The sequence below is a fragment of the Notothenia rossii genome, assembly GCF_949606895.1.
Source record: "Notothenia rossii genome assembly, chromosome: 2".
In the NCBI taxonomy this organism is placed as follows: domain Eukaryota; kingdom Metazoa; phylum Chordata; class Actinopteri; order Perciformes; family Nototheniidae; genus Notothenia; species Notothenia rossii.
This window is the reverse complement of record NC_136904.1, coordinates 64,078,772-64,103,695: the sequence shown is the minus strand read 5'-3', so window position 1 is coordinate 64,103,695 and position 24,924 is coordinate 64,078,772. Positions and strand designations below refer to the sequence as shown.

At 41.7% G+C, this 24,924-nt stretch overlaps 2 protein-coding genes and 1 pseudogene across 13 annotated transcripts in view; 2 read left to right on the top strand and 1 right to left on the bottom strand.

The window, feature by feature from the left end:
- Window positions 1-24,924, top strand: part of LOC307028815 (uncharacterized protein) — a 226,970-nt gene that overhangs the window by 13,380 nt on the left and 188,666 nt on the right. For 8 of the 11 annotated variants that reach the window (XM_079664151.1, XM_079664157.1, XM_079664149.1 and 5 more), the window contains one exon: window positions 7,741-7,976. The gene's annotated coding sequence lies outside the window, so the exon portion shown is untranslated. Of the gene's footprint in view, window positions 1-1,820; window positions 2,690-7,740; window positions 7,977-24,924 lie in introns of those variants that run through there. The other 3 variants (XM_079664158.1, XM_079664155.1, XM_079664156.1) reach the window with 2 other exon arrangements.
- On the top strand, window positions 4,452-9,479 carry LOC307029657 (heterogeneous nuclear ribonucleoprotein U-like protein 2; annotated as a pseudogene). The gene is made up of 5 exons (XR_013810610.1): window positions 4,452-4,507; window positions 7,741-7,817; window positions 7,968-8,195; window positions 8,317-8,429; window positions 8,565-9,479. The product of XR_013810610.1 is annotated as a heterogeneous nuclear ribonucleoprotein U-like protein 2 (transcript).
- LOC307030079 (uncharacterized protein) lies at window positions 17,918-23,629 on the bottom strand. The gene is made up of 3 exons (XM_079666295.1): window positions 23,574-23,629; window positions 22,898-23,201; window positions 17,918-22,769 (listed from the first exon to the last, which is right to left on the bottom strand). Exons 2-3 carry the CDS (start codon window positions 23,198-23,200, stop codon window positions 22,167-22,169), a joined length of 906 nt encoding a protein of 301 aa, XP_079522421.1. The 5' UTR covers window position 23,201; window positions 23,574-23,629; the 3' UTR covers window positions 17,918-22,166.

Sequence of the window (24,924 nt, the reverse complement as noted above, 5' to 3'; positions counted from 1 at the left end):
ACGCCAATGCGGAAGTGCCTCAAACTGCAGTTCATCTAGTGGCCAGTAGGAGCAGTCTGCAGAAGGGAGCCATTTCCATAGACCCCAATGTTAAAATGCCCAACTTTAGAGCAGAATTAAACATGTTTACATCGTGGTTCAAAAAACCATATTCTCTGTATAGTTAGATCCCCCCTTCATGAATATGGATTGGGGGGGTGAATTTGTTCTCAACTCATCTGTTTAATTAATATTAAGCCTTAAAGCTTTTGCATAAATTAGGGCGTGGTCACTTTGATGGACATGTACAAGCCTCACTGTCAGCTAACAGCAACTTGTCCACTCTGCTAGGCTACAACCATAGAGGCTACAGCGTTAGTTAGTTGTAGTTACTGTATTTGACCCTTTAGCTTTAGCCGTGTTCGTGTTGATTGTGCCTTTTAGGGAATATTGTTACAAATACCAGACAATTAAAATGTTGTGCTGTGCGCTTGAATGTACTAACAGAACTTCCAAGAAGTCTAAAATGATAATATTATACATGTCCCGTTCACAGCTGTTTGTGTGCTTGGTAGCTTAGCTTGTTACTTATTAGCCAGCTAAGGACGTAACCCTTTATACATACATATACATTTTAGTTTATGATTCAGTATTGGGTAAGACTTTTATAGTTTATGGCTATGACGCCCATAATGCTAAACGGGAGCAAATGTTAATAGGGGACCCAATTATCCCAGTGGTGGCCGCCGGAGCTAACGGAGCCGCAGGGGGCTAGCTCCAGCCGGCGTCCCGGAGCTAGCCCACTCCGTTAGGTCCGGGCGGTGGAATCCGTCTTTTCTTAACGTGTGAATGACAAGCATTAAGAATAACAAAATATAGCTAATTCTCTTGCAGATTGTCTCATTTGATTATGAATGTAACGTTTATATAGGGAAACTACACTGTTAGCAGTAACTTGGTATGCATGTATTTCATGTTAACTTAGCTTCTTAGCCTGAGCTAGCTCTGTTTACTTCCAGTTCGGAGGCAGCAGGTCCCGCCTCGGCTCCGCCTCTTTGCCCTTATTTGGAGCAGGCGGGATTAGACTCTGACGTCGCTGTCAAGCCGTTAGTGGCCGACTCCGCCTACTAAGGGCTTCTCGGCAACTCTGCAGAATCCTATGGGTGACGTCACGGACACGACGTCCATTAATATATACAGTCTATGATCCTATCACGGATGTTCTTCTTTCTGTGAACACCGTGACGTAGGAGGTCAGCCGCCCCAGTGGAGTCCCCTTCAGCAAATGCTTTGGGGACCCCCAGTATCGGAGGTTGCCCCCCACTGAGGGGGGATGGTCACCAGACGTCGTTTGTGTCTCTTGGGATCTTAACGAAGGCTGGCAAACCACCTCTGCAGGCGACGCATGTGCAGTAGCCCCAGCGGTACCACGTGGTGAGCAGCCGCCATGAGACCCAAGGTCTGCATGATGGTCAGGGCTGTCACCGTTGCCCCCCTTCACAATCTGAAAACTGCCTGAAGCAGGGACGTCTGTCTGTTCTCTGACAGAGTGGCACGTAGCCTGCCCTCTTTCTCGATGGGGGCGTACACCTCGCTTTCGATGGGGGCGTACACCTCGCTCTCGATGGGGGCGTACACTGAGAGTGCGTGGGGACAGTGAGTAGCTGAACGGTAGTCTGTCGTACTCGTAGGCTATCCCCTGGAAGGCAAAACGCAAATACTTCCTGTGTTTTGGAGAAATTTCGACACGAAAGTAAGCGTCCTTCTGGTCGATGGTTGTGAACCAATCGCCCGGCTGCACCAGTTCCAGTAACTGTTTAACATGTGGAACTTTTTTGCAGGCAATGTGCTGATTCAGGATGCGAAGATCCAGAATGGGTCTGAAGTCCTGTCTGAAGAAAAAGCCCCTTGTCTCTGTCCTGAGAGTACACGACAGACACAGCCTGTTTTTCCTCCTGGGATGATAGATTTGCCTCTCTTACACCCCACCAGATATTGTTGGACAGAGTATTTTAAGAGGATGGTAGACTGCACACTGACACGCTCTGTCACTCTTGTTGGCCTCTTGATGCTAGTTCGTCACAGATTCTTCAGTTCCATCAGCCTCATCCTTCCATCAGTCCCCTGCAGTCAACGCATCAGCCTCCAGCACACTTCCAGTGTCTGACTCCTTATGATATTGTCCTGATGCTGTAAGGGTGATGCCCCATGATCACACAGTGCCAAGGACCTCATATTATATATGTCATTAATCTTGTTGTAGTTGACATCCTCGTGGATTCATCTTCTTATTATAGACACATGAATTTCCAAACAGTTGGTCTACCTATGTTGTAAATGTATTATCTCTTCGATTTACACACGGCATCTATTGCACGTCTGTCCGTCCTGGGAGAGGGATCCCTCCTCTGTTGCTCTCCCTGAGGTTTCTCCCATGTTCCCCTTTAAACTGTGGGTTTTCTCTGGAAGTTTTTCCTTGTACGATGTGAGGGTCTAAGGACAGAGGGTCTAAGGACAGAGGGTCTAAGGTCAGAGGGTCTAAGGACAGAGGGTGTCGTTTTTCTCATACTGATATTCTGAACAATCTGTGTTGTTGTATTAGCTGTAAAATGTCTTTACTGTAGGCTATTTTTATTATATGTACAGCACTTTGGCTCGACCAAAAATCGTTTATAAATGTGCTATATAAATAAAACTTGATTTGATTTGATTAATGTTACATCGCCCATTATAACAATTTGCTTTCCTTTTTCTCTTCTCTTAACTGAATAGCCCTGTCTTTAAGTATAACCCAATGTAAAGCCCTTTTCCTTTTCCTGCACCATTTGAAGGCTTGAAAACAGGCATTTTTACTGTATGTGTTTGGAGAAATGACACAATCAATGGCCCAGAATTGTACTTTATAAACTCTGAATCTTGTGGTGCTTGAAGAAATACACACTGGTTAAGCCGGCCATGTTATATACTGTATGCCTTTTTTGGAGCCCTTTTTTGCAATATTTATTAAAATGTCAGTAGTTATTTAAACAAACCATTATCTGAGGATAATAAAAGCAACCATAAAACACCCTTTACTAGAGCCATTGAAGCCCATGAAGAATGTATCCTTTCACAAATCTTTTCAACTGCTGTAAGTTAGGGCACTCTCTGTGCAGACATTTTAAAATATTCTTCATTTGCAGTATTTAAAAAAAAAAAAAAGTGTTCAGAAAGACTGCATCAATTATATATGTAACCTATGTATATATATATATAATATCAATATTTGTATTAACTAACCAGAGTCAATTTAAATAGCGGGCAAAAACGGGTTAATTGCCATGCATTTGGTGTTTGATACAGTTTACGTTCAATTTCAACTATTTTAGGCAGAAAAAGGTATATTGACCAAAACTTTTTAATAGTTTACTATTTAGAAAGGTTTTTGTGAGAAATAATTTCAAAAGTAAACTTATTTTTCATTTTATATTTAAATTTAATGTTTGCACACAACATTATTAATTTAGACATTTGTATCAATTTTTATCAATTATGAATCCATTTATTTTATTGTATTTCCTTGAGGCTGGGGAATATTTCCAGCATGTAGTTCAACATGCAAATGTTCTAATGCAAGTAAGTATAAGTATAACATGGAAAAGGAAATAAAATACGTTTCATAGGAGGATGTGGATGTATGTTCTCTCACCTTGTAATTACACAATCAAACAAACAATCTATAATTTAGCTCTGGCCTTCACTCACAAAAAAACATTTTGTTGAATTGGACACATTTTTCAAAGCTCTACTGACTGACATGCAATGACTGGGACTGATGGAAGAATCTGCGAGGAATGAACTAGGAGCAGAGAAATAATCATATTTTAAAAGACAGCAGCTTCATAAGAGGCCAACAAGAGTGACAGAGTGTGTCAGTGTGCTGAAGGATATACCAGCTATCCAGGCCAGTCTAGACTTTCCAAGGGGTACAAATGCTGCTGCCGGAGTACTGCCTGGAAGTATTGCTGATATCAAGTCTACCATCCTCTTAAAATACTCTGTCCAACAATATCAGTCTCATGAAGAAAGGTTTTTTAACGTGTATTCAAAATAGCAGAGAAACATGCATTCTTGTTCTCAGGAGGGGACATTGACAGAGGAGTACTGGAAAAGTACACAGTAAGTACTTCATAGCACTTGTGGGGGTAGTTTCACTAGTACTGAGTCCAACAGGATCGATCTCACGAAGAACAAATGACAAAAAAGAATTCCTTCATCAAACTTAGCAGATGTGGCTTGATTTTGTTCTCAGCAGGGGACTTTGACAGAGTATTTCTAAAAAAATACAGAGTAAAAGTACTTCAATGTATTGTTAGTAGTAGGCTAACTAATACAAAGTCAAACAGTATCAATTTCATTAAGAACTAATGGTAAAATTATATTTGTATCATTCATCAAAGATAGCAGAAAAACATGCATTATGTAGGTACAGTATGGAGGGGAGTCAGGGGACTCTGACAGAGGATTACTCACAAAGTGCACAGCAAAAGTAGGCCTACTTCATTTTATTTCTGGTAGATGTCAAACTAGAACCGAGTCCAACAGTGTCAGTTTCCTTAAGAACTTGTGGTAAAACATATTTGTATCACTCGTCAAATATAGCAGGAATAATGAAGAGCAGCTGATTTGAAGAAAAAAAACCGCGAGAGACGGCTGAGTGACCGCAGTGCAGAATCGCTGTATAGTTTAAATCTCCTAACAATGTTGGCAATTTTAGACATAGGTTTATTATATTTACAGCCCTTAATAACATCCATTTTCTGGGCTCAATAAGTGTCTTGGCCGTTTTCGTTGTGATCGCTAAATTCACCTTGTTTCCCTTTGTCTATAATATTATCACCGCTTTTGTTTTGAAATCACTTCCGTGAGTTTGGCCCCGCCCCTCGGGTTATGGCTAGAAAGGATCCGTCTAATGTAAATATGACGTCACGTTCTCGTTCTAACTCTCGTTGTAATCGGAGCGGCTCGGCTGTAATCGGAAAGGGTCGGGGTGGGCGGGACGCGGGAAGAGACGTCGTTCTAACTCTCGTTGTAATCAGAGCAGTGGTAACCACTCAAAGTCCTCAAGAGATAGGAAACGACAGCAGTGTGGGACCTTATTGCGGGAAATTACTGAGCACACATACCACCTACAGGATGAGACGTTCATGTGTACAGTGATATCAAGACTAAATGATCTTTTGGAGGATGTAAAGCAACACACCCCACATGACAGTAGTCTTCCTCTCACCTTCACGCCCCCCCAAACACAAAAGGCAGAAGAGGACCATAACACCTCTAAGTACCAGCCATCGTAGACACCCTTTTTCAGGCCGGGTGGCTCATAAAGCTGAGGTCATGAGATCCAACTACAGAGTGGACAGCTTGAACAAGATTTTAAAAGCTAAGTCCCCAGAGTCTAATGCGGGAGGAGCAGGCAGGGGTACGAAGAGGAGGATAGATGCTTTAGGTAAGAACAAAGTATATTTACTTTTGCCATCTCCTCTATATTCACAAAACACAGCCAATCATCCATTCCAATCCTATGTGACATGGCACAGTTCATTTCACTCCAATAGAAACTGATATAAAAGAGACCATTAGTCTTCTCATTGTGCTTATTGCTGTGGATAGGTGTTAACTATTGTTGTTGTATTGTATCATATCAAAAGTTGTTTTAATCCAAGGCACCACCGCCAGGTGAATGTTGGAAGCTTGGAGATGAATGGAGCTATAAAGAGGTGGTAAGTAAAACAACGTTTTTAATCCATTGCATGTGATTTATGTAGTTATAAAAAGTATATCATAAGCTGTCATTACAGTCTAAATATCTAACAGCAAAAGGAGGAGAGTCTGAGGAGATGAGGAGAACAGAGGAGAGGAGACAGCAAAAGGAGGAGAGTATGAGGAGAGGAGAACAGGAGAGGAGAGGATACAGCAAAAGGAGGATAGTCTGAGGAGAAGATGAGGAGAGGAGAACAGAGGAAACAGGGAAAGCAGAGTAAAGAGCAGAGTTGAAAGAGAAGTTGAAAGCAGAGCAAACAGTAGCAGGAGAAGTAGAGCAAATGTAAAAGTAACTTTGAAAAGTATCAGCAAGAAGATCAGAGTTGCATAATGTTATTTTTGTTTTATTCGTTACTGTTATATTAATGTTGTATGTTAATTTTTGTACATTGGATAATAAAGATGATCTTAACCTTGAACTCGATTCATGACCTCATTTCATTATTAAAACCTTAATATCAAATTACAGACTGGATTCAAATTAGGATCTCCAAATGTGTTGATGTAATGTTTGTGATAAACTGAAGGATAAAGTGTTCCTTTATGTGTTGAGAAAATTCCCCTCCCTCTTAAGCCAAGTAAGGTGTTTAAAAAGCCTCTTGGATCAGCTGGAAAATGCATCATCACAAAACTGAAAACAGCTGTTTCACTTTACTTTTGAAAGATACGACAGAGACAAAGCTATACATATATGATGATATTATAGAATATGATGCATTGCTGAAGATTAAACTACCCAACGGGATATAAAAGAGGTAAACACATCTACAGCAGTAACATGCAACATACATTTTATTGCACCAGGAGCTATCTTGGGACTTTTACTGCAACAACGTTGACTTGCCTGTGAATACAAAATAAACCATAGTGTTGCTGATCTACCGTGTTGTCATTCTTCTTTCAACAGCAAGACCGCTAACAAGTATTTACATACTTAATATAGTTTAGTTTCTCGCCATCCCAAACGTAAACATTCAGCCACGTGACTGCGCTTCCGAGCCGCTCCGATTACAACCGAGCCGCTCCGATTACAACGAGAGTTAGAACGAGAACGTGACGTCATATTTACATTAGATGGATCCTTTCTAGCCATAACCCGCCCCTCGCTCCAATAAGAGTAACACCTACGTCACTTCCGGGCAAAAATTACGGCCCCGCCCACTTTTGGGGGAAAACAACGCTGTCATTTGAATGGCGGTCAATACAAATTCTGAAGTTTTTGCCCATCCGATCAATTTTTGGGGAAAACCGTGGATTTTCGGATCTTCAAAGAGCTCGATTACGATGGCCAGTCAGGCAAACAATTACATTCGATCATTGGTAATCGACAATCGGTCTTGATATATAGTTAAATTAAAATCAGAAGGCGAGGCTGTAATTTCTCCAGCTGTTACTCTCATGAGTGAGACGGAACATAATAGTTTTATCATGCCAAAAAGCTGCTGTGTCATTTATTGCACCTCAAACATTAAAACAAATCCAGAGTTACGTGTTTCTGTACTTCCTCTAAGAAGAAAGGACAGTAACAGAAGATCTCTGGCTTCAGGCTCGATCGCCATTCAAATGACAGCCGTTGTTTCCCCCAAAAGTGGGCGGGCCGTAAAGTGACTGTTACTCTCAAGTGTTGTTTATATTTCACATCATTAATCCAAAGGTATTAAATAAATGTAGTGGAGTAAAAGTGCACGATATACCTCTGAATTGTAGTGGAGTAGAAGTACAAATGAGCAAAACATTAAAATAGACAAGTAAAGTACAAGTCCCTCAAAAAAAATCTACTCAGTAACTTTACACAACTGGTTTAGAATCATTTAAAAGCTTCAAGCCAAAAAAAAAATGCAATGTACAAGGAAGATGAAATAAAGCAAAAACAATGCTAAACTTGGTATTTAAAAATCTCTTTGAGGAATATATATGGAAAGGATGTTATAAAACAATATGCTTCTCTATCCCTTGAAGAGCTAAATCACCACAACCTGCAGTGGACAGAGAGGAGACGGAGGAGGAGAGTGAAGAGGAAGTCAGACTAAATCCATGTAAGTCTCTGGACTTCACAAATCACCTTTCTGGTGAACGGACCTAAGAAAGTCCGCACTTGGTCACAGTGTTTCAAAGTTTGATTTGTTAATTTTGTCATAAGAGCGGTGCCGGGAAGTTTTGAAGACTTTCTGTTCCCTTCCCCACAGATGACGGTCACCTCCACTTTAAGGAGCGTCCTGATGGGGCCTGTGGTCAGCCGTGGTTCTGGGCCCGATTCCCCTCGCTGTGGTCGGGCTGCAGGCTCACTCACGGGGTGCTGCAGGGCAGGGTGGGCTTTGAGGTGAGGCTGGAAAAGAAGTTGACTACCCAGCTGCATGTCGATCCCTGCGGCCTAAGAGTCGGCTGGTCTGTGGCCCACTCCTCTCTACTGCTGGGTAAGAGTCATCATTAGGTTCATGTTTGGAAGTATGATTTAAACATATTGAAACTGGAAACGTTATTTTTTTTAAATCCCTCTCTTCTATTGCCAATTGGCTTTATATCTGCCTCTACCAGGTGTGGATGAATTATCTTTTGCTTATGATGCACGAGGGAAAAAAGTGTTAGGTGGGAAGGAGGAAGAGTTTGGAGAACCGTTCTCAGTGGGGGATATTGTCGGCTGTTATGCTGTGATCAACACTTATCTTGAATTCTTTCTCTATTCACATTCTTTGAAACTTTACTATCTTGTCACAGAGATCTGAATTGTATTTGTTCTAATCCCGACTCTGTTATATGTCATGTTTACACATGCATGTTGTCAGTCATTCTCTTCAGACGGTGCTGTTGCGCTCTCTTTCCATAAGAACGGTCGTCTCATGGGTCAGGCCTTCTCCCTGGATGCCTCCCTGCTGCTGGCTCAGCCTCTCTTCCCTCACATCCTCTGTAAGGGATGCTAAGTCCGATTCCTCCTTGACCCCACAGCTCCTCCCTGGTACTCCGGCCCTCCAGGGTTCACACCGCTGGCAGCTCTTTCTGCTGGGCAGAGGGAGCGTGCAGCCTTGCCTCCTACATCCAGAGCACAGGGCGAGGCGAGAGACAGGAGTTGGGTTTCCAGACAAAGTCATACATGCAGAGTTATCACAGTGTTTTTAATGCATCCCTGTCACGGTAAATGTTGTTGTTGATGAATAACATTTTTAGACTGACATCCACTCTTGAGCATTCACTCTCAAGAGCATCCACTCTCACTAGCATTGCTAATTTGTTTATTTTCTAGCGCTGTACCGAATAGTACCGGAGCTTCAAGGCTTCATTCATAAGTTATTATTACATATTCAATATCTAAGAATCAAACTCCTAACAACAGCGAAAGTGCAGATATATTCACTTCAAACAAGATCTTACCAACAGTAAGTGCTGGTGAATCAGATACAAGGCCTACATTAATGCAACAAATGCAATTTATTTTTGTTGCTGACAAAGTTTCTTCTTATTCTGTTCAGCTTTTTCTGCCCAGTTGCAGACAAAGATTAGGCTACACTGATAGTTTTTGTATTCTGATACGGTTCCTTTTTTTAGAATGCTAGGATTCAAACATTTGTAAAACTCTAAATTGCTGCAAAGTCTAAAAGTATAGCTGTAAAAAAAATGACATCCGGTACAGGAAATAAGTAGTCATTACAGGGCTCGACATTAAGGGCTGCCCGATGGCCCGGGGCCATCTAGTATTTAGCTCGGGCCATCTAGTATTTAGCTCGGGCAATGAAGCCTCACCTGCTGGTTGCCCGATCGGTCAATCTATTATGCCAGCAGCTCGCGGATCCAGTAATGAGTGACCCGACAGTCAAACTAAACATAACTATAACTAGTTTAGGTAGTTTGAAAAGTAATTAAAATAGCTACGTGTGATATTCTAACCTGAAGTGTGTGTTTTGTCCGCTCACCGCTGCATGTGATCATGCAGTGCTGCGTGTCGACTCGTCAGCAGCAGCTGATCTCTCTCTCCCGTCAGATTAGACTTCACTCGCGTTTATGTCCATATTGATCAGATCTAGCTAGTTCTAGCTAATGATAGGACTACCTGCTTATTAAAAGACACCTAAACAATAAGTGTCACTATGCAACTGGGTGAGGCCACAAAATATAGCGCAGCATTATGCATTTGTTTACATGCCCACCGGAACCCCGAGGCATTACCAACAGATCAACGCACAATCAACCCATACAGGACATCTCTTTCTCCACATTAAGTGTTAGACATTAGAATTGACTATTCTTGTCTGTCACATACTCTTCTTGTCTGTCACATAAGTGGCGCAACTGAAGCGGTATTGTGCTAAAGGGAAATTATTGTGACCGAAGAGATTTAGATTTGCCGGCCAAAGGGAACTCTGACGTCTCCATTTTGTATGCTTCGCGGATGCACTCGGCTCCTCTCGACTGCTGCTCGGGTCTGCTCGGTCAGCTTCCGAATGAGGAGGCATTCGTTCGACCAACTTACAGTAGATAACATTACAATTTTTTTTAACAGGGGCCATAATAGTGTAAATAATGTTTGTTTTGGCAGTTACAACTGAATGTAATGTTTTCTACTGTTTTCCATCTGATGAAGGCATGCCTTCATCAGATGGATGACTTAAGTACAACTTAAGTATTTCTTATAGCTATGCAGGGCATGCAAGCGAGCAAACACAAACAAAAACAAACAAACAAGTGAACTGAAGAATAAAATTGAAATTGTACAATATAATATTGTGCTGGTTCATCTTATAATTCATTTACCCCTAGTGGTACGCGAGGGAACTGCAGGGGGTACGTGGAATTCCAAGGTGACAAGTAAAAAAAATAATAATCCCGTCAAAAATGATAGTGCGCGATTAGTTTCCCTAGGGAGACAATAGTCTGTTGCACAACCGCGCCAAAATCCCACAATGAAAACAGCTGCTTACCTGCAGCCAGAAAAAAACTGGTAGGTCTGCGCTATGGATAAATGGGTACGTCCGCTTGCTCTGGATTCAGGCCAGGAGGAGCCCGTAGAGAAACGTAAGAAAGAGGCCAAACTGAAACCAAGGCAGTACAGTGAAACATATATATTATTTGGATTCATTTCTACTTCTGCGGACCCACCGCAGCCTCAGTGCTTCTTTTGCAGTGAAGTCCTGGCTAATAGTGCGATGAAGCCAGCGCATTTACAGAGGCACCAGAGCACCAAACACTCGGGAAGTGTCGATAAAAGTGAAGAATTTTACAGACGAAAGCTGTCGTAATTTTTAAGTCGAGCCAGACAGTAATGATGAAAGCCACGAATGTGTCAATGAATGCACTCGAGGCATTTTACGCCGTGTCCCTGCTTGTGGCTAAATAAAAAAAACCTCACTCTATAGACAAGTTTACGCGCCAAAACACGGGTAGCGCCATGACACTACACAAATGCACTTCATTTCCGCCGGAAGTCTTTTGCACAGCGTCTGTCGGTGTAAACCGATGTAAACAGTCAGACGGGCACTGGTGTAAACACAGCGATTTCGATGCTAACAGTGATGCTAGCTTGGGAACACGATTCTACTTCTTTGACTGGAGATGGCGTTACTCTCCCCCACCCGAATTCAGTGCAAAACTGGGAGGATAACATGACGACGTGGCCCAGCATAAAACCAAAATAAACTGCCTTATTTAGGTCATGCCCACAGGAGCCAACAGTTGTCTGTTGTTTACATAATGCACAATTTACATGATCTCTTTATGCTGTGCAATATATCATATGTGCCTGTACTGTTTGAGTGAAAATAAAGTTTGATGTAATTTAATTTCATTATTGCACTGTTATTGCATTATTGCATTTCATATGTTCCTTAGAGTGCTACAATTTCTTTTAACACAGTTCATCATTCATATTAAGCTCATACTGTACATAAATAACACTGAATTAATTAATTGTTGAGAGGAAACTAAAGAAATGGCTTCAACAAGAAAGATCACATGTTTAATCCTAACAGGTATTACAAATTAAAATATAAAAGCAGCCCACACAATTACATCACTATGAAAATATTCATATATAATATTAAAAAATACAATGCATGCAGTATTTGTTGTGTTTATCTGTATTTAATGAACAACATGGCTGGGTGCTGGTTTGTGGTCGTAGCACTCTCTATCTAACCACTCGTTCAGGTGCTTTCTCGAGTGATTGCAACCAACTACCGCACACGTAGTTCCCGAACAACTTTTCTTCATGTTGTAATTGTTATATCCTCTTTGTCTCTGCGATATCAGTGCTTTGTCGGCACAACGGAGCTAGCTAGCAAAACAAACCCAGTCCGCCAAAACGGAAGTGCATTGCATCGAAGGGAGGAGTTCAGGATGTAGAGCGGAAACGGCTCAATAACTTGTGTATAGTTGAGGAACTCATTCTCTCTGCAGCGACTGCGTTGGCCGAAATTATGATAGACAAGAAAGCAGCCGAAGCACTCAAGAAAGTTCCCCTGTCGAATAACACTGTATCCCGTCGGATCAATGATATGTCTGTTAATATAATTGGACAAGTGGTGAACAAAATGAAACTAGCCGGTCAGTTCGCTTTGCAGCTGGATGAAATGACAGACGTGAGTGGAGAAGCGCAGCTCCTGTCCTTTGTGCGTTACAAAGATGCGTCGGACATAAACGAGCATATTTTATTTTGCAAAACGCTGCCAGGAAAGACAACTGGGGAAGAATTGTTCCAGGTTATCGACAGCTTGTTCAGAGAACATCATCTGCAGTGGAAAACCTGCAGCCACATCTGTACTGATGGAGCAGCTGCTATGACGGGGTGTGTAAAGGGACTTTTTGGGCACGTAAGAAAGGTAAATCCCGACATTAAATGGATGCATTGTATTATTCATCGTGAAGCACTAGCTAGCAAGAGGATGAGCCCTGATTTAAGTGCTGTTATGGATGATGCTGTGAAGAGGATAAACTTCATCCAATCTCGGCCATTGAATCACAGGCTGTTTGAAACTCTTTGTCATGAGAACGGCACAGAGCACGATCAGCTATTGCTTCACACAGACGTGCGCTGGCTGTCTCGTGGGAAAAACGCTACTGAGACTTTATGAACTTCGCAATGAAGTTTTTGTGTTCTTGACGGAGCATCTGCATCCTCTTGCTGTGCAGCTTGAGGATGACAAGTGGGTGGCGCGCCTGGCATATCTTGCTGATGTAGGCTACTCAAACTCAACGAGCTCGACCTATCACTTCAGGGCAAGGAGTCACATATCCTGAAATTGTATGACAAAGTTCAAGGATTCACAAAAAAGCTCAAACTATGGGAGAGGAAATGTGATGAGGGAGACGGCATACTTGCCAACCTTTAGACCTCAGAAATCGGGAGCATTTCAAAATGCAAAATGAGGGGGGGGGGGGGGGGGAGGGGTGCTAGTGGATCGCCGGAGCTGTTAGATTAACATTAACATGCTTATTGTAGTTGTAAGTGCACTGCCTTGCGGCCTGTAGCACCGTCCTTGATGGAGCATATGTGTGGGCTGGACCTGTATTTTACAGGAAAGGAGGGAGCAGAGAGTAGAGTAGTTGTCGATTCTTGTTTTGTTTTCTGTGAATATCTGCCTCACCCGCTCAGACTTTGAGTTGCGCGCGCTACTAAAGAGACGTGTTACCATGGAAACCAAACAATGGTGTAGCTGTATTAAAGTCCGAGTGGAAACAGTCGTGTGTAAATCTGATTTTGTCAGAAATCGGGAGAAATGCGGGAGAAATATGACCCCGGGAGGAAACCGGGGGAGGGCAAGAAAATCGGGAGGGTTGACAAGTATGGGGAGACTTGAGCTGTTTCCCACTACTCAATGCCCATCTTGCCACAACTGCTGTTGCCAGGGGTCCAGTGGTCAAACTGGTGCAAGCACACCTGTCCAAACTCTGCACTGATTTCAGCCATTATTTTCAGGACATTGAAAATAAGTCAGAAAGACTGGATTGGGTGAGGAACCCATTCATTGTGAGTGAGAGCAGCAACAGCCTTCCAGCAATGCTGCAGGAGCCTCTGATGGAATTATCATCTGACCGTGGTCTGAAGATGGCATATGCTGAGAAGTCATTGACTGAGTTTTGGTGTGATGTGGAGAAGGAATATCCTGAACTGGGAAAACATGCACTGATTGAACTTTTGCCGTTTGGTTCTACTTATTTGTGTGAGGTGACCTTCTCAGCTTTAACACACATCAAAACCAAGCAGAGGAACAGACTGGATGTGGAGACCAGCCTGGTCACAGCTGTTTCCACACTGCGTCCAGAACTATCAAAGCTTATGAAAGACAAGCAAGCTCAAGTGTCTCATTAAAGCTCACATGACTGGTGAAAAGAAACTGCTAGGCCTATACTGATTCTGGATATTATTTTGCTCAGTGTTTTGTTCCCGAATTGAAGTTAATTGCCTGTTTAAAGGGGACTTATTCAAAGGGGCTCCAAGTTTAAGCCTAAATGTTACAAGATATATAGCAAAGATAAGTTGATTATTTTGATTTCATATGTATTTATTTGATTATATTATTTATTTTCAAGGCAACATATTCATTTTTATTGAGTGATTTAAGTTAAAATTAAGAAAATGCCTGAGAATTAGATGTTCAAATTAAGGAGATGAAATAAAGTTATTTTCATTCAATAATCAGTTACGTTCTACTTGTGAAGGATCATCAGCACGTAGGAGTGAGGGGGTACTCATGGTATGACAAAAGGCTCAGGGGGTACACAAGACAAAAAAGGTTGGGAACCACTGCTCTAGGGGGAGGCCCCCCAAACCCTTCGTGGCATTTCATCCGCACGCATTTTTCAGGGCAATCTCTATTGGGCTCAGGGCCATCTGTAAATTAGCTTAGATGGCCCACAGGGCCATCTCCCAAAATCCTTAATGTCATGCACTGCTCATCTATGAAAATAAATAGCCTACTGCTATATTTAACCATATATCAAGCCCGATCGTCGATTTCTAATGGCTTAATGCAATTGTTTGCCTGTCTGGCCATTGGAATTGGGCTCTTTGAAGATCCAAAAATCTCCGGTTTTCTTACATTTCTGATCGGATTGGCAAAAACTTCAGAATTTGTATTGACCGCCGTTCAACTGACAGCATTGTTTTCCCCCAAAAGTGGGCGGAGCCGTTATTTTTGCCCTGAAGTGAAGCATTTGTTACTCTCATCTATTAGACCAGCCTTTCCCAAACTCAGGGTCGCCAGTTAAATGCATTGCTACACACACACAGCGTCAGAGCTGATGACTGCTTTGCAAATACTTTTTTAAAATAATTTTTGTATTTTATTTTTTATTTTGAAAATGAAATTATGCAATATAGCATTGTATATTGAATGATATAATTTTCTAAATACAAATAAACTAAAAATGAAAGATTGTATTTGTATCAGCTCTGACGCACGCTTCCCCCGCGAAAGTTTATTGTCTGTTGATTAATCCCGATCGTACATGATGGCAAAAAGATGATACAAAGAGGAGTTTTTAAACGTTGGCTTCACAAAAGCTGTTAGAAATGGAGAGGAGCGGCCTCAGTGTGTTTTATGTGGAGAGGTGCTCAGTAACGAAAGCTTGAAAATGAATAAATTGGACCTGCATCTCCAAACAAAACATCCTCTGCATCGGGACAAATTGAAGGATTTTTTTTTTTTCTTTTGTGCAACAACCCTGTCAAAATCCCTCCGTGGGGATTCCCCACAGTATTGAGTATGTAGTAGCTTTGGATAAAAGCGTCTAACAAGTAACATGTAATGTAATGCGTTATAAATGCGGTTGCCAGGTCCACATTGGGTATACAGCGTACGCCGGCTGGTATTAAAAATCACCCAATAACCCAGCAATGTTAATGATAATATCTTCGCTGTTATTTTCAGGCATTCAAAGGGAACAGAGGGGCACTGAGGGCATCCTATCAAGTCAGCCTCCACACAAAAAAAGTTAATCAGTTGCCAAGTGTAGGAGTTTATTTTTCTCTCAGAGTGTTTTAAAACAGCTCTGTTCATTTAAAAGTGTTTAAAAAAGGTGTGTACATAGTTTTTGATCTAGTGACAACCTTAATGTTGCACTTCTGATAATTTAAATTTGGTTTCACCTGTGATTAACTGAATACACTTGACTGCACTTCAGTTAGTGTTTTGTCCCTTTTGTGTTTACAACATGTTTGTTCTTTGTTCATTTAAAATAGTTTAAAATGGTGTGTACATAGTTTTTGAGCTAGCGACAAACTTAATATTGCACTTTTGATAATTGTATAATTGAAATTTGTACTGTATATACTTGACTGCACGTCCCATGTTTCGTCTTTCTGCTTTGATCCTTATTTTTTTCTGGGCAAGCTCAAAGGGAAGGTTGTTATGGTGAGAAACCTAATTGCTACGATGCACTTTTATAATTAAATAAATATTTACATTTTAAATTCATGGTGTGTTGCATTCTTTGTTTATAACTGTAGATATTATGGAAAATCATGACATTTTTTTAGCTTGGGTCCCTTAGGACCACAACCTTTCTGTTTTGGGTCTCATGCTTAAAAAGTTTGGGAACCCCTGTATTAGACCATTTAGTAAGGTAAAAAGCAAAAAGGCCTCTCAAACGCCCTTCCGTTTACGTGTTTAATGAAGAAAAACAATTGGACGGTAGATACACGGATTGGGTCAGTGTATGTTTTGGTCATTGGATTTTCTTTTCACAAATGGATATTCAAAAACAAAAAACGACTGGATATTTGATTTTCGTTTTCAAATTGAAAAACCAAAATTTAAATACAAGGCGTTTTTCTTTATCATGGTCAAACATGGATTTATTAAACTTAAAAAACGGGATGATTTTCATTTTCTACTTCTCAAAACCAAAAATAAAATCCCTAGAAAACAGAAACAAAAAATAACCCAGTTTTTTCATATTCTGCTACCGGAAGTTGTCTTTCAAAATAAGAGCGCAGATAAGGACGGTCAATCCGTGTATCTACGGTCCATTTGTTTTCACAACGAAAACAGCCAAGACACATATTGAGCCCAGAAAATGAATGTTATTAAGGGCTGGAAATATAATAGGCCTGTGTCTAAAATAGACAACATTGTTAGGAGATTTCCACTATACAGCGATTCTGCACTGCGGTCAGCTCAGCCGTCTCTCGAGTTTGTTATTATTTTTTCTGCCAATAGTTATTCGTGAGATCGACCTTGTTGGACTCAGTAGGCTAGTAGTGAAACTACTCCCAAAACAAGTACTATGAAGTACTTACTGTGTACTTTTTGAGTAATCCTCTGTCAATGTCCCCTCCCGCAACCCTGTCTCCTAAAAATTACGTTCCCACAGAGCTAAACTGCATTCTCAATTACGTTACGTTTCTTATGAAAGTATCTTAAATACGTTTATTTTCTACATATCTTTGCCATTTATTGTCTTGCCTATAATAATGATAATAGTCATTTATAAATATCATTTTAGAGCACACATTTGAAATCAGTAGACGAGGCTGTAATTTCGCCAGCTGTTACTCTCAATGACGAGGCAGAAAATAATAGTTTTAACATGCCAAAAAGTTGCTGTGTCGTTTATTGCACCTCAAACATTAAAACAATTCCAGAGTTACGTGTTTCTGTATACCTATAAGAAGAAAGGACAGTAACAGAAGATCTCTGCGAAGCCAGATGTGGTGTTGTTAATGCGATAGATATCCGGAAAAAAATTCAGTTTAGGATGGCCGAAGACACTACACTACCCATAATCCCCAGCTATCGTTTGGGACAACAGTCCCGTTGACAAACCCCGTGATTAATCTTCAAGCTCTGGGATTGGATGTTGGAGTGGCCAAGGTTACGCCGAGCGTCAAGCTCTTTGAAATGGAACGAAACCACGGCAGACTATCCAAAACTGGACTCGAACGCCCCCTCCAGAACTACACACGCTGGCTATTGTGTTTCGCAACATGTTCTCTATGGCACGTCTCTACTGGGAATTGTAGTTTTAAAAGACGTTTTCTTTTTTCCCAAAATTATAAGTTGACAATTTTAAACTGTGTACAGCCCTGGAGGTTTAGTCGATAGGAAACACATTGGTGTGTACAAATTTAAAACATGTAATTACTAAATGGGTGGAAATCGCTTGTGTCCATAATGCGCAGCATTAATACACTGAACAAAAATATAAATGCAACACTTTTGTTTTTGCTCCCATTTTTCATGAGATGAACTCAAAGATCTAAAACATTTTCTATATACACAAAATAACCATTTCTCTCAAATATTGTTCAGAAATCTGAAAAAATCTGTGATAGTGAGCACTTCTCCTTTGCCGAGATAATCCATCCCACCTCACAGGTGTGGCATATCAAGATGCTGATTAGACAGCATGATTATTGCACAGGTGTGCCTTAGGCTGGCCACAATAAAAGGCCACTCTGAAACGTGCAGTTTTGCTTTATTGGGGGGATCTGGGGGGGGTCCGAAAACCCTACGGTTAAACCCTAACCCTAACCCTAACAACAAAAATAATTCAATAACGTGCTTTAACCACTAGGCGGTGCAAACAAGGTTCACAAAAGGTACACACAGCATACTAATAATAACTTTGTATTATTAGTGTAGGATACTTATGTATGTATAACATCTGAAGATGTGTAGTTTTATTCATGTTTTACATAATTGTACAGGATATTGCTATGCTATTTCTCATGTTTTACTTCTACACATTAATATCTGATTTGTAAAACATCACAGACAGAAAGGCATATCTGACACTTAATGGTAAGCTATTTAAATTGTGATTCCATAGATGTGTCTCCCATCACCCAAATCCCCTGACTATTCTCTCAACTCAGTATTTACATTCTTATATTAAAAGAAAATCAGTCCTTTTCTATCAGCTGTGCACCGTTATGGTGTAAATATAACCTAACTACCAATTGGATCAAATATAAAAGTCAACCGAATTACTATTGATACTGCGGAGGAGACGTATTTTGTGAAAAGAAATGCAGGATGTTGTTTAATTGTTGATATATTTATGATTCACGTCACGTATTCAGTTTTGGCGGCAGTTCTCCTGTTTGTCTAGAAGTCTTCTCATCAGGGCTCTATAAATAGCGAATATGGCAGATGTGTAATATTTAATGCAGCCGGACCGTGTATTACAATGCCGTTATGTGATGACTTTCAAAGAGAAAAGCAAGAACACTCGGAATAAAGTATTTTTTAAATTGTTTTAATGTTTTCGGATATCATATCGCATTAACATCATATCCCAACATGCATTGCGGCTAAAACATCCAATCAACAAGCTTCAAGCTGAGGATTTTGGGTAATCTGTTGGGTTTGTGGTGTGTATCGCTCAAAATGTGCCTTATAGGCCTACGTCTGTTTCCGACTTTATTTACGGCTAAAAAGCATGCTAAAAAGCCCAAGATTATAGAATTAAACAAATAGATAAAAACAAGGATAATTGTGTGTTATTGTTGAGTAAATAACAGTGTGTTATTTAGAAAAGAATAACAAATTAGAAGGAAAAAAAGATTTTAAAAAATGCAGATTTCATTATTTTGAGGCTCTAAGCCCCATTTCTTTTCCTCATAGACGGCAAAAAAAGTCCGACATTATACGATTTAAAATAAAAACAAATAAATAAAAAGATAAAACACTGGCATGTAATTTACGTTAGAATAAATAGAATAGTTTTGAATTATAGATGAAAGTAAAATCTAGTCACTTTACAGCCCCGCCCACTTTTGGGAGATCTTCTGTTTCTGTCCTTTCTTCTTAGAGGGAGTACAGAAACACACACACACACACACACACACACACACACACACACACACACACACACACACACACACACACACACACACACACACACACACACACACACACACACACACACACGCACACACCCCCACACACACACACAGACACACGCACGCACATATACACACACACACATACACACGCACACACACACACACCCACACACACAGAGACACACGCACGCACGCACACACACACACACACACACACACACACACACACACACACACACACACACACACACACACACAGAAAACCTTTTGAATTCATATAGTTGTTTTTTCTATTTCTTCTGATTTGTAGAAATCCTTGGTGTTTCAATAACCTCGTATTATATCATTGTTGCCCTGAGGCAACAAACCAACCCCTGGTTGAGGGGTTTGGGGGGGTCACATTTTATAATTGATATAATATCAGGGACCCCTAAGCTCCTAAAACACATGGTGAAACATTTGTTTCCTCCCAAAACAAAAAGTCATGCCATAGAGCAGTGGTCGCCAACCAGTCGATCGCGATCGACCGGTCGATCGCTAGTGTGGTGCGGATTGATCGCGGACCGTTAAAAAAAAAAGTAACAAAAGAAAGAAAAATAAAATAATAATGTTCGAAAAATACGTTTTTAGATGTAAACCTATCATCCACCACCCCGTTAGCAGGTGCCACTTGATTGACGTATATTTGAGACACCTCAATAATATAATACATTAACCGTGCTTTACGTGAACCTCATCATGACACAAGAGGCAACGGCAGGACTGTAATTTCCCGTGTTCAGTGAACGCAACAGAGGCAAGACAGATCAATCAGAGAGTTGCATGGAAATACACGTGTGCTTGTGTCATTCAAGCTTGGCTGTTTGTGTGTCTGGCAATAGCGCTTTTAGTGTGGGAGAGAGAGAGGGGGAGAGTGGGAGGGAGAGAGAGGGACCGGTGCCAACGGGGACCTTGATGTTAGTATCTGGTTAGCTAACTGCACTAACGGACATAAGGAGCTGTTTCCACAACAAGCTGGAGGAGAGTCCTCTCCTGTCAGACTGAGGGGCTCAGGTGAGCTAAAGGACTCTGAGTGTTTAGAACGGTTTTGTCACAAAGATTATTTCCGCGGCACACCTTCATATGATCATTATAGTTATACAAACAATAAGAGAATAAATGAAAAACAGGTATGAAATAGCCTACTATATGGCAGTAAAACAAGAATACAGTTTAAAAGGGGAGTGATTTGTAAAATATCAATAAAGAAAAAGAAAATCTGTTTACAGTTCTGTTTGATATGGGTGCTGAGAGAGGTATCCATAGATCTCTTCACGTTGCTCTCAAAGTGCACCAGATTGATGCTTTCAACTTCAATATTTTAAAAAAAATCTTCCCGGGGGAGCATCCCCCCGGACCCCCCTAGAGGAGGTTAGGACCCCCCTAGAGGAGGTGAGGTCCTTCACTTTACCCCTGCCTATATGCCGTGAGCTGATTATGGAGCCTTCATTGCAACAGTAATTCAGATGCAATTAGCCTATATAAAAGGCCTCAAATTGGAAGCATTGTCTGGGCCGTCTTTTTCACTAAATTCTGCAATAGGTAGATCTCGCCTTTCACCCAGGCCGAGGTCGGTGATCTTGGGCTTAAAAAGGTTGGTGACCACTGCCATAGAGGGATAAGGCACTCTTACAAATATTCTTAATTTGCAGTATTTTATTTTTAAAGTGTTCAGAGAGACTGCATCAAATATACTATCTATATATCTATATAATATCAATATTGTTATTAACTTCAATCAAAATCAATTTAAATAGCGGGCAAGACTTTCCAAGTAGTAAAAATGCTGCTGCCGGACTACTGACTGGAGATATTGCTGATGTCAAGTCTACCATATATCCTCTTCAAATACTCTGTACTGCGGTCAACTCTCGCATTTGCATGGTCAAATGAGCAGGGCTTCATTTTTGAGTGCGCGATTAACGGCGTCTTTACGGTAATCGCCGAGAAGCGGCGCTGACGGTAGTAGCTTATGAAGTTCTCAGTGAAAGATGTACTGTTGGACTCAGTACTACTTGGACTACCACCACAAGTACAGTCAAGTACTTTTATCGGATGGACAAGGGTGAGAAAGGTGTTGCAGAGGATGAGGTCCCAGGCTCCACACATGGCCTGACAGGGGAGGAGGCTGCGAGTAGAGGAGAGGAGGCTGTGAGTGGAGGAGAGGAGGCTGCGAGTGGAGGAGAGGAGGCTGCGAGTGGAGGAGAGGATGCCACAGTTGGTGTTGGAGCTGCACTGGTAGAAGGTTCTGGTGGTGGGCGGTCTGTGACTTGGGATGGAGCAAAGTCGATGTCATTGAAAATGTCTCTATTAAAAGGCTAAATTCCAGTGCACGCGAACCCTGCCTGGATATTTGATGGCGTTGCAGCCAGAGAAAGGGCACTCTTCACAATGCCCGGCAGATCGTAAATGGTCATTGTAGTTCCTGGATGAGTCTTCATCCAATTGTCACAGCGGCTGTTGATGTGCCTCTTCAGTGGCCCATATACAGTGCGATCTAAGGGCTGTAGTTTGTGAGAACAGTGGGGAGGATAAGAGAGGAGGATGATCCCATGGCTCCTGCAAAAAATTAATCCCCTCCACAGAAAGGTGGGAGGAATGATTGTCCAGAATCAGCAGCACCTTTGACTCCTGTGAGCTCTTGGTATGGCTCTGGAAGTGCTTGAGGAAGACCAAAAAGTCTTCCTCTTGCATCCACCCAGACCCATTTGCTATGCCAATACAGCCAGGAGGGCCATTGCTGGTGAAGAAGGGATGAAACTATCATCATTGGGGGGATGGAATTCCCCAATGCATTTACAGCACATGCAACAAGAGTGCCCCGCTCTGCAGATGTCACACTGCCGACTTGTTTCGTCCCTTTTCTGGCAACAATCTTCCCAGGGTTTTGGACAGTTGTGACTCCGGTTTCGTCCATATTCCAAATGTCATGTGTGACAAACTCATGCTTCGTCAGGACTGCAGACAGGTTGTCAAAAAACTTTTTCACATTTGTTCGGTTGAAGCTTGTAGCCCGTGAGAGACTGGTAGCCTGAGGTCTGCGTATGGAGAGGGTAGGGTGCCGCTTCAAAAACGTTGTGAGCCAGTCAGCTCCGGCCATCTCTTTCTCTGCCCAGGTTTGAGGGAATTTGCAGTTGTAGTTCTTTGCCAATTCATAGGCAAACTTCCGCACCTAAAATGAATATACATTGGAAAATATTTCACTTGTCTGTTCACTATAGTCCTCAATATATTTGATCACTTACTTTTCTTTTGTTCAGTAGCCTATAGATAGCCTATTCTACCTTAATTATGACCTACCTCCTTTGAGCTGAGACCATAATATAGATCAGCTGCTTCCATCAGGTAGTCTCTCAATAGCATCTCCTGCTCTGTTGAGAACACCTTCTTTGGAGTCCAGTAGCCTACTCTCGGGGGTGTGTGTGATCCCTGACTCTCCAACCTCAGCCTCTTCTTATGGAACCGGTACAGGGTGACATGGCATATATCCAGGGACTTTGCCACTTCCCTGAATGATTTGCCCTCCTGAACTTCACCTGAGGCCACCTGCAGCAGAGCAAGTGGCACTCCCCTGTCGGTCTTCCTCTGTATGATACTTGGCATACTGTAAACACACACACTTTATGCCTACTGTACAGTATTTAATTCTGTTTATTTTTACAGGGACAATGCACACCAATCAATGCTTGAATGAACAATTGATCATTCAAGAAAATGAGCCATCATAGTAAATGTGCCATGTCGTCCCGTTACAACCGTCCCAGAACAGCCAGTCTTGCTTCACCCCCTGTGAACCTGCCTGATTGCTAGCTTGACCCATATTTAGCTAGCTATATTTGTAGCTGACAAAACAGTGATTCTAATAATACTAGTTTGGATTCCTAGACATTTTGAACTCAAGACAGTATCCAAAAAATACATCATATCATTTGAGTTAATATTTGACCTCAGAAACACACTTTTGCTGATAACTTACGTGAGATATTCAAACGTGGCTCCTTTTTATTTTGGCGATCTTACCATCTAACTGCGCATGTGCAGAGTGAGTGTCATCACTCTAGCTTGTTTATGATTGGAGATATTAAGGGTGTTACAACCAACCCGTGTTTCAACTGTACCCGGTCTCCCCTACAATAATGCATGTTTTCTGCCATCTTTGATGAGAGATAAAATCATTTTTTGCCATAAGTTCTAAGTGAAAGATGTACTGTCGGACTCAGTACTATTTGAACTAGCACCACAAGTACAATCAAGTACTTTTATCGTGTACTTTTTGAGTAATACCCTGTCAAACTCCCCTGCAGAGTACAATAATGCATATTTTCTGCCATCTTTGATGAGAGATAAAATCATTTTTTGCCATAAATTCTCAGTGAAAGATGTACTGTTGGACTCAGTACTATTTGAACTACCACCACAAGTACAATCAAGTACTTTTATCGTGTACTTTTTGAGTAATACCCTGTCAAACTCCCATGCAGAGTACAATAATGCATGTTTTCTGCCATCTTTGATGAGAGATAAAATCATTTTTTGCCATAAGTTCTCAGTGAAAGTGGTACTGCTGGATAGAGTGCTACTAGGACTACTACCACAAGTACAATCAAATACTTTTATCGTTTACTTTTTGAGTAATACCCTGTCAAACTCCTCTCCAGAGTACAATAATTAATGTATTCTGCTATAGACCTGGTAGGACAACCACTTGGAGCTTAATGCTCTCATGACAATGGAGACTGTTGTGGACTTTAGGAAGAACGCAGCCCCACCCGCCCCCATCACTCTGTGTGACTCCCCAGTCACTGCTATGAAGTCTTTCCGCTTCCTGGGCACCATCATCGCCCAGGAACTCAAGTGGGAGCAGAACATCAGCTCCCTCATCCAAAAAGCCCAGCAGAGGATGTTCTTCCTGAAGCAGCTGAAGAAATTCAACCTGCCACAGACGATGGTGAACTTCTACACCTCCATCATCGAGTCAATCCTCACCTCCTCCATCACCATCTGGTACGCTGCAGCCACAGACAAGGATAAGGGCAGGCTGCAGCGTGTCATCAGCTCTGCAGAGAGGGTGTTTGCCATCCCTCCACGACCTGCACGCCCCCAGGACCCTGAGGCGGGAAGATAGTGGCCGACCCTTCCCACCCTGGACACAAACTGTTCACCCCCCTCCCCTCTGGTAGGAGGCTGCGACCATATGCAGGCCCACTTACTCTCTATTGGCTCATTTCCACCGCAGGCCTCGCTCAACTTAACTCGACTTGGTTAGGCCTTGCCAGCGTCATATAGATAGTCTCTCTATATGGCGCTGGGCCTTGCTAGTCCTGGCT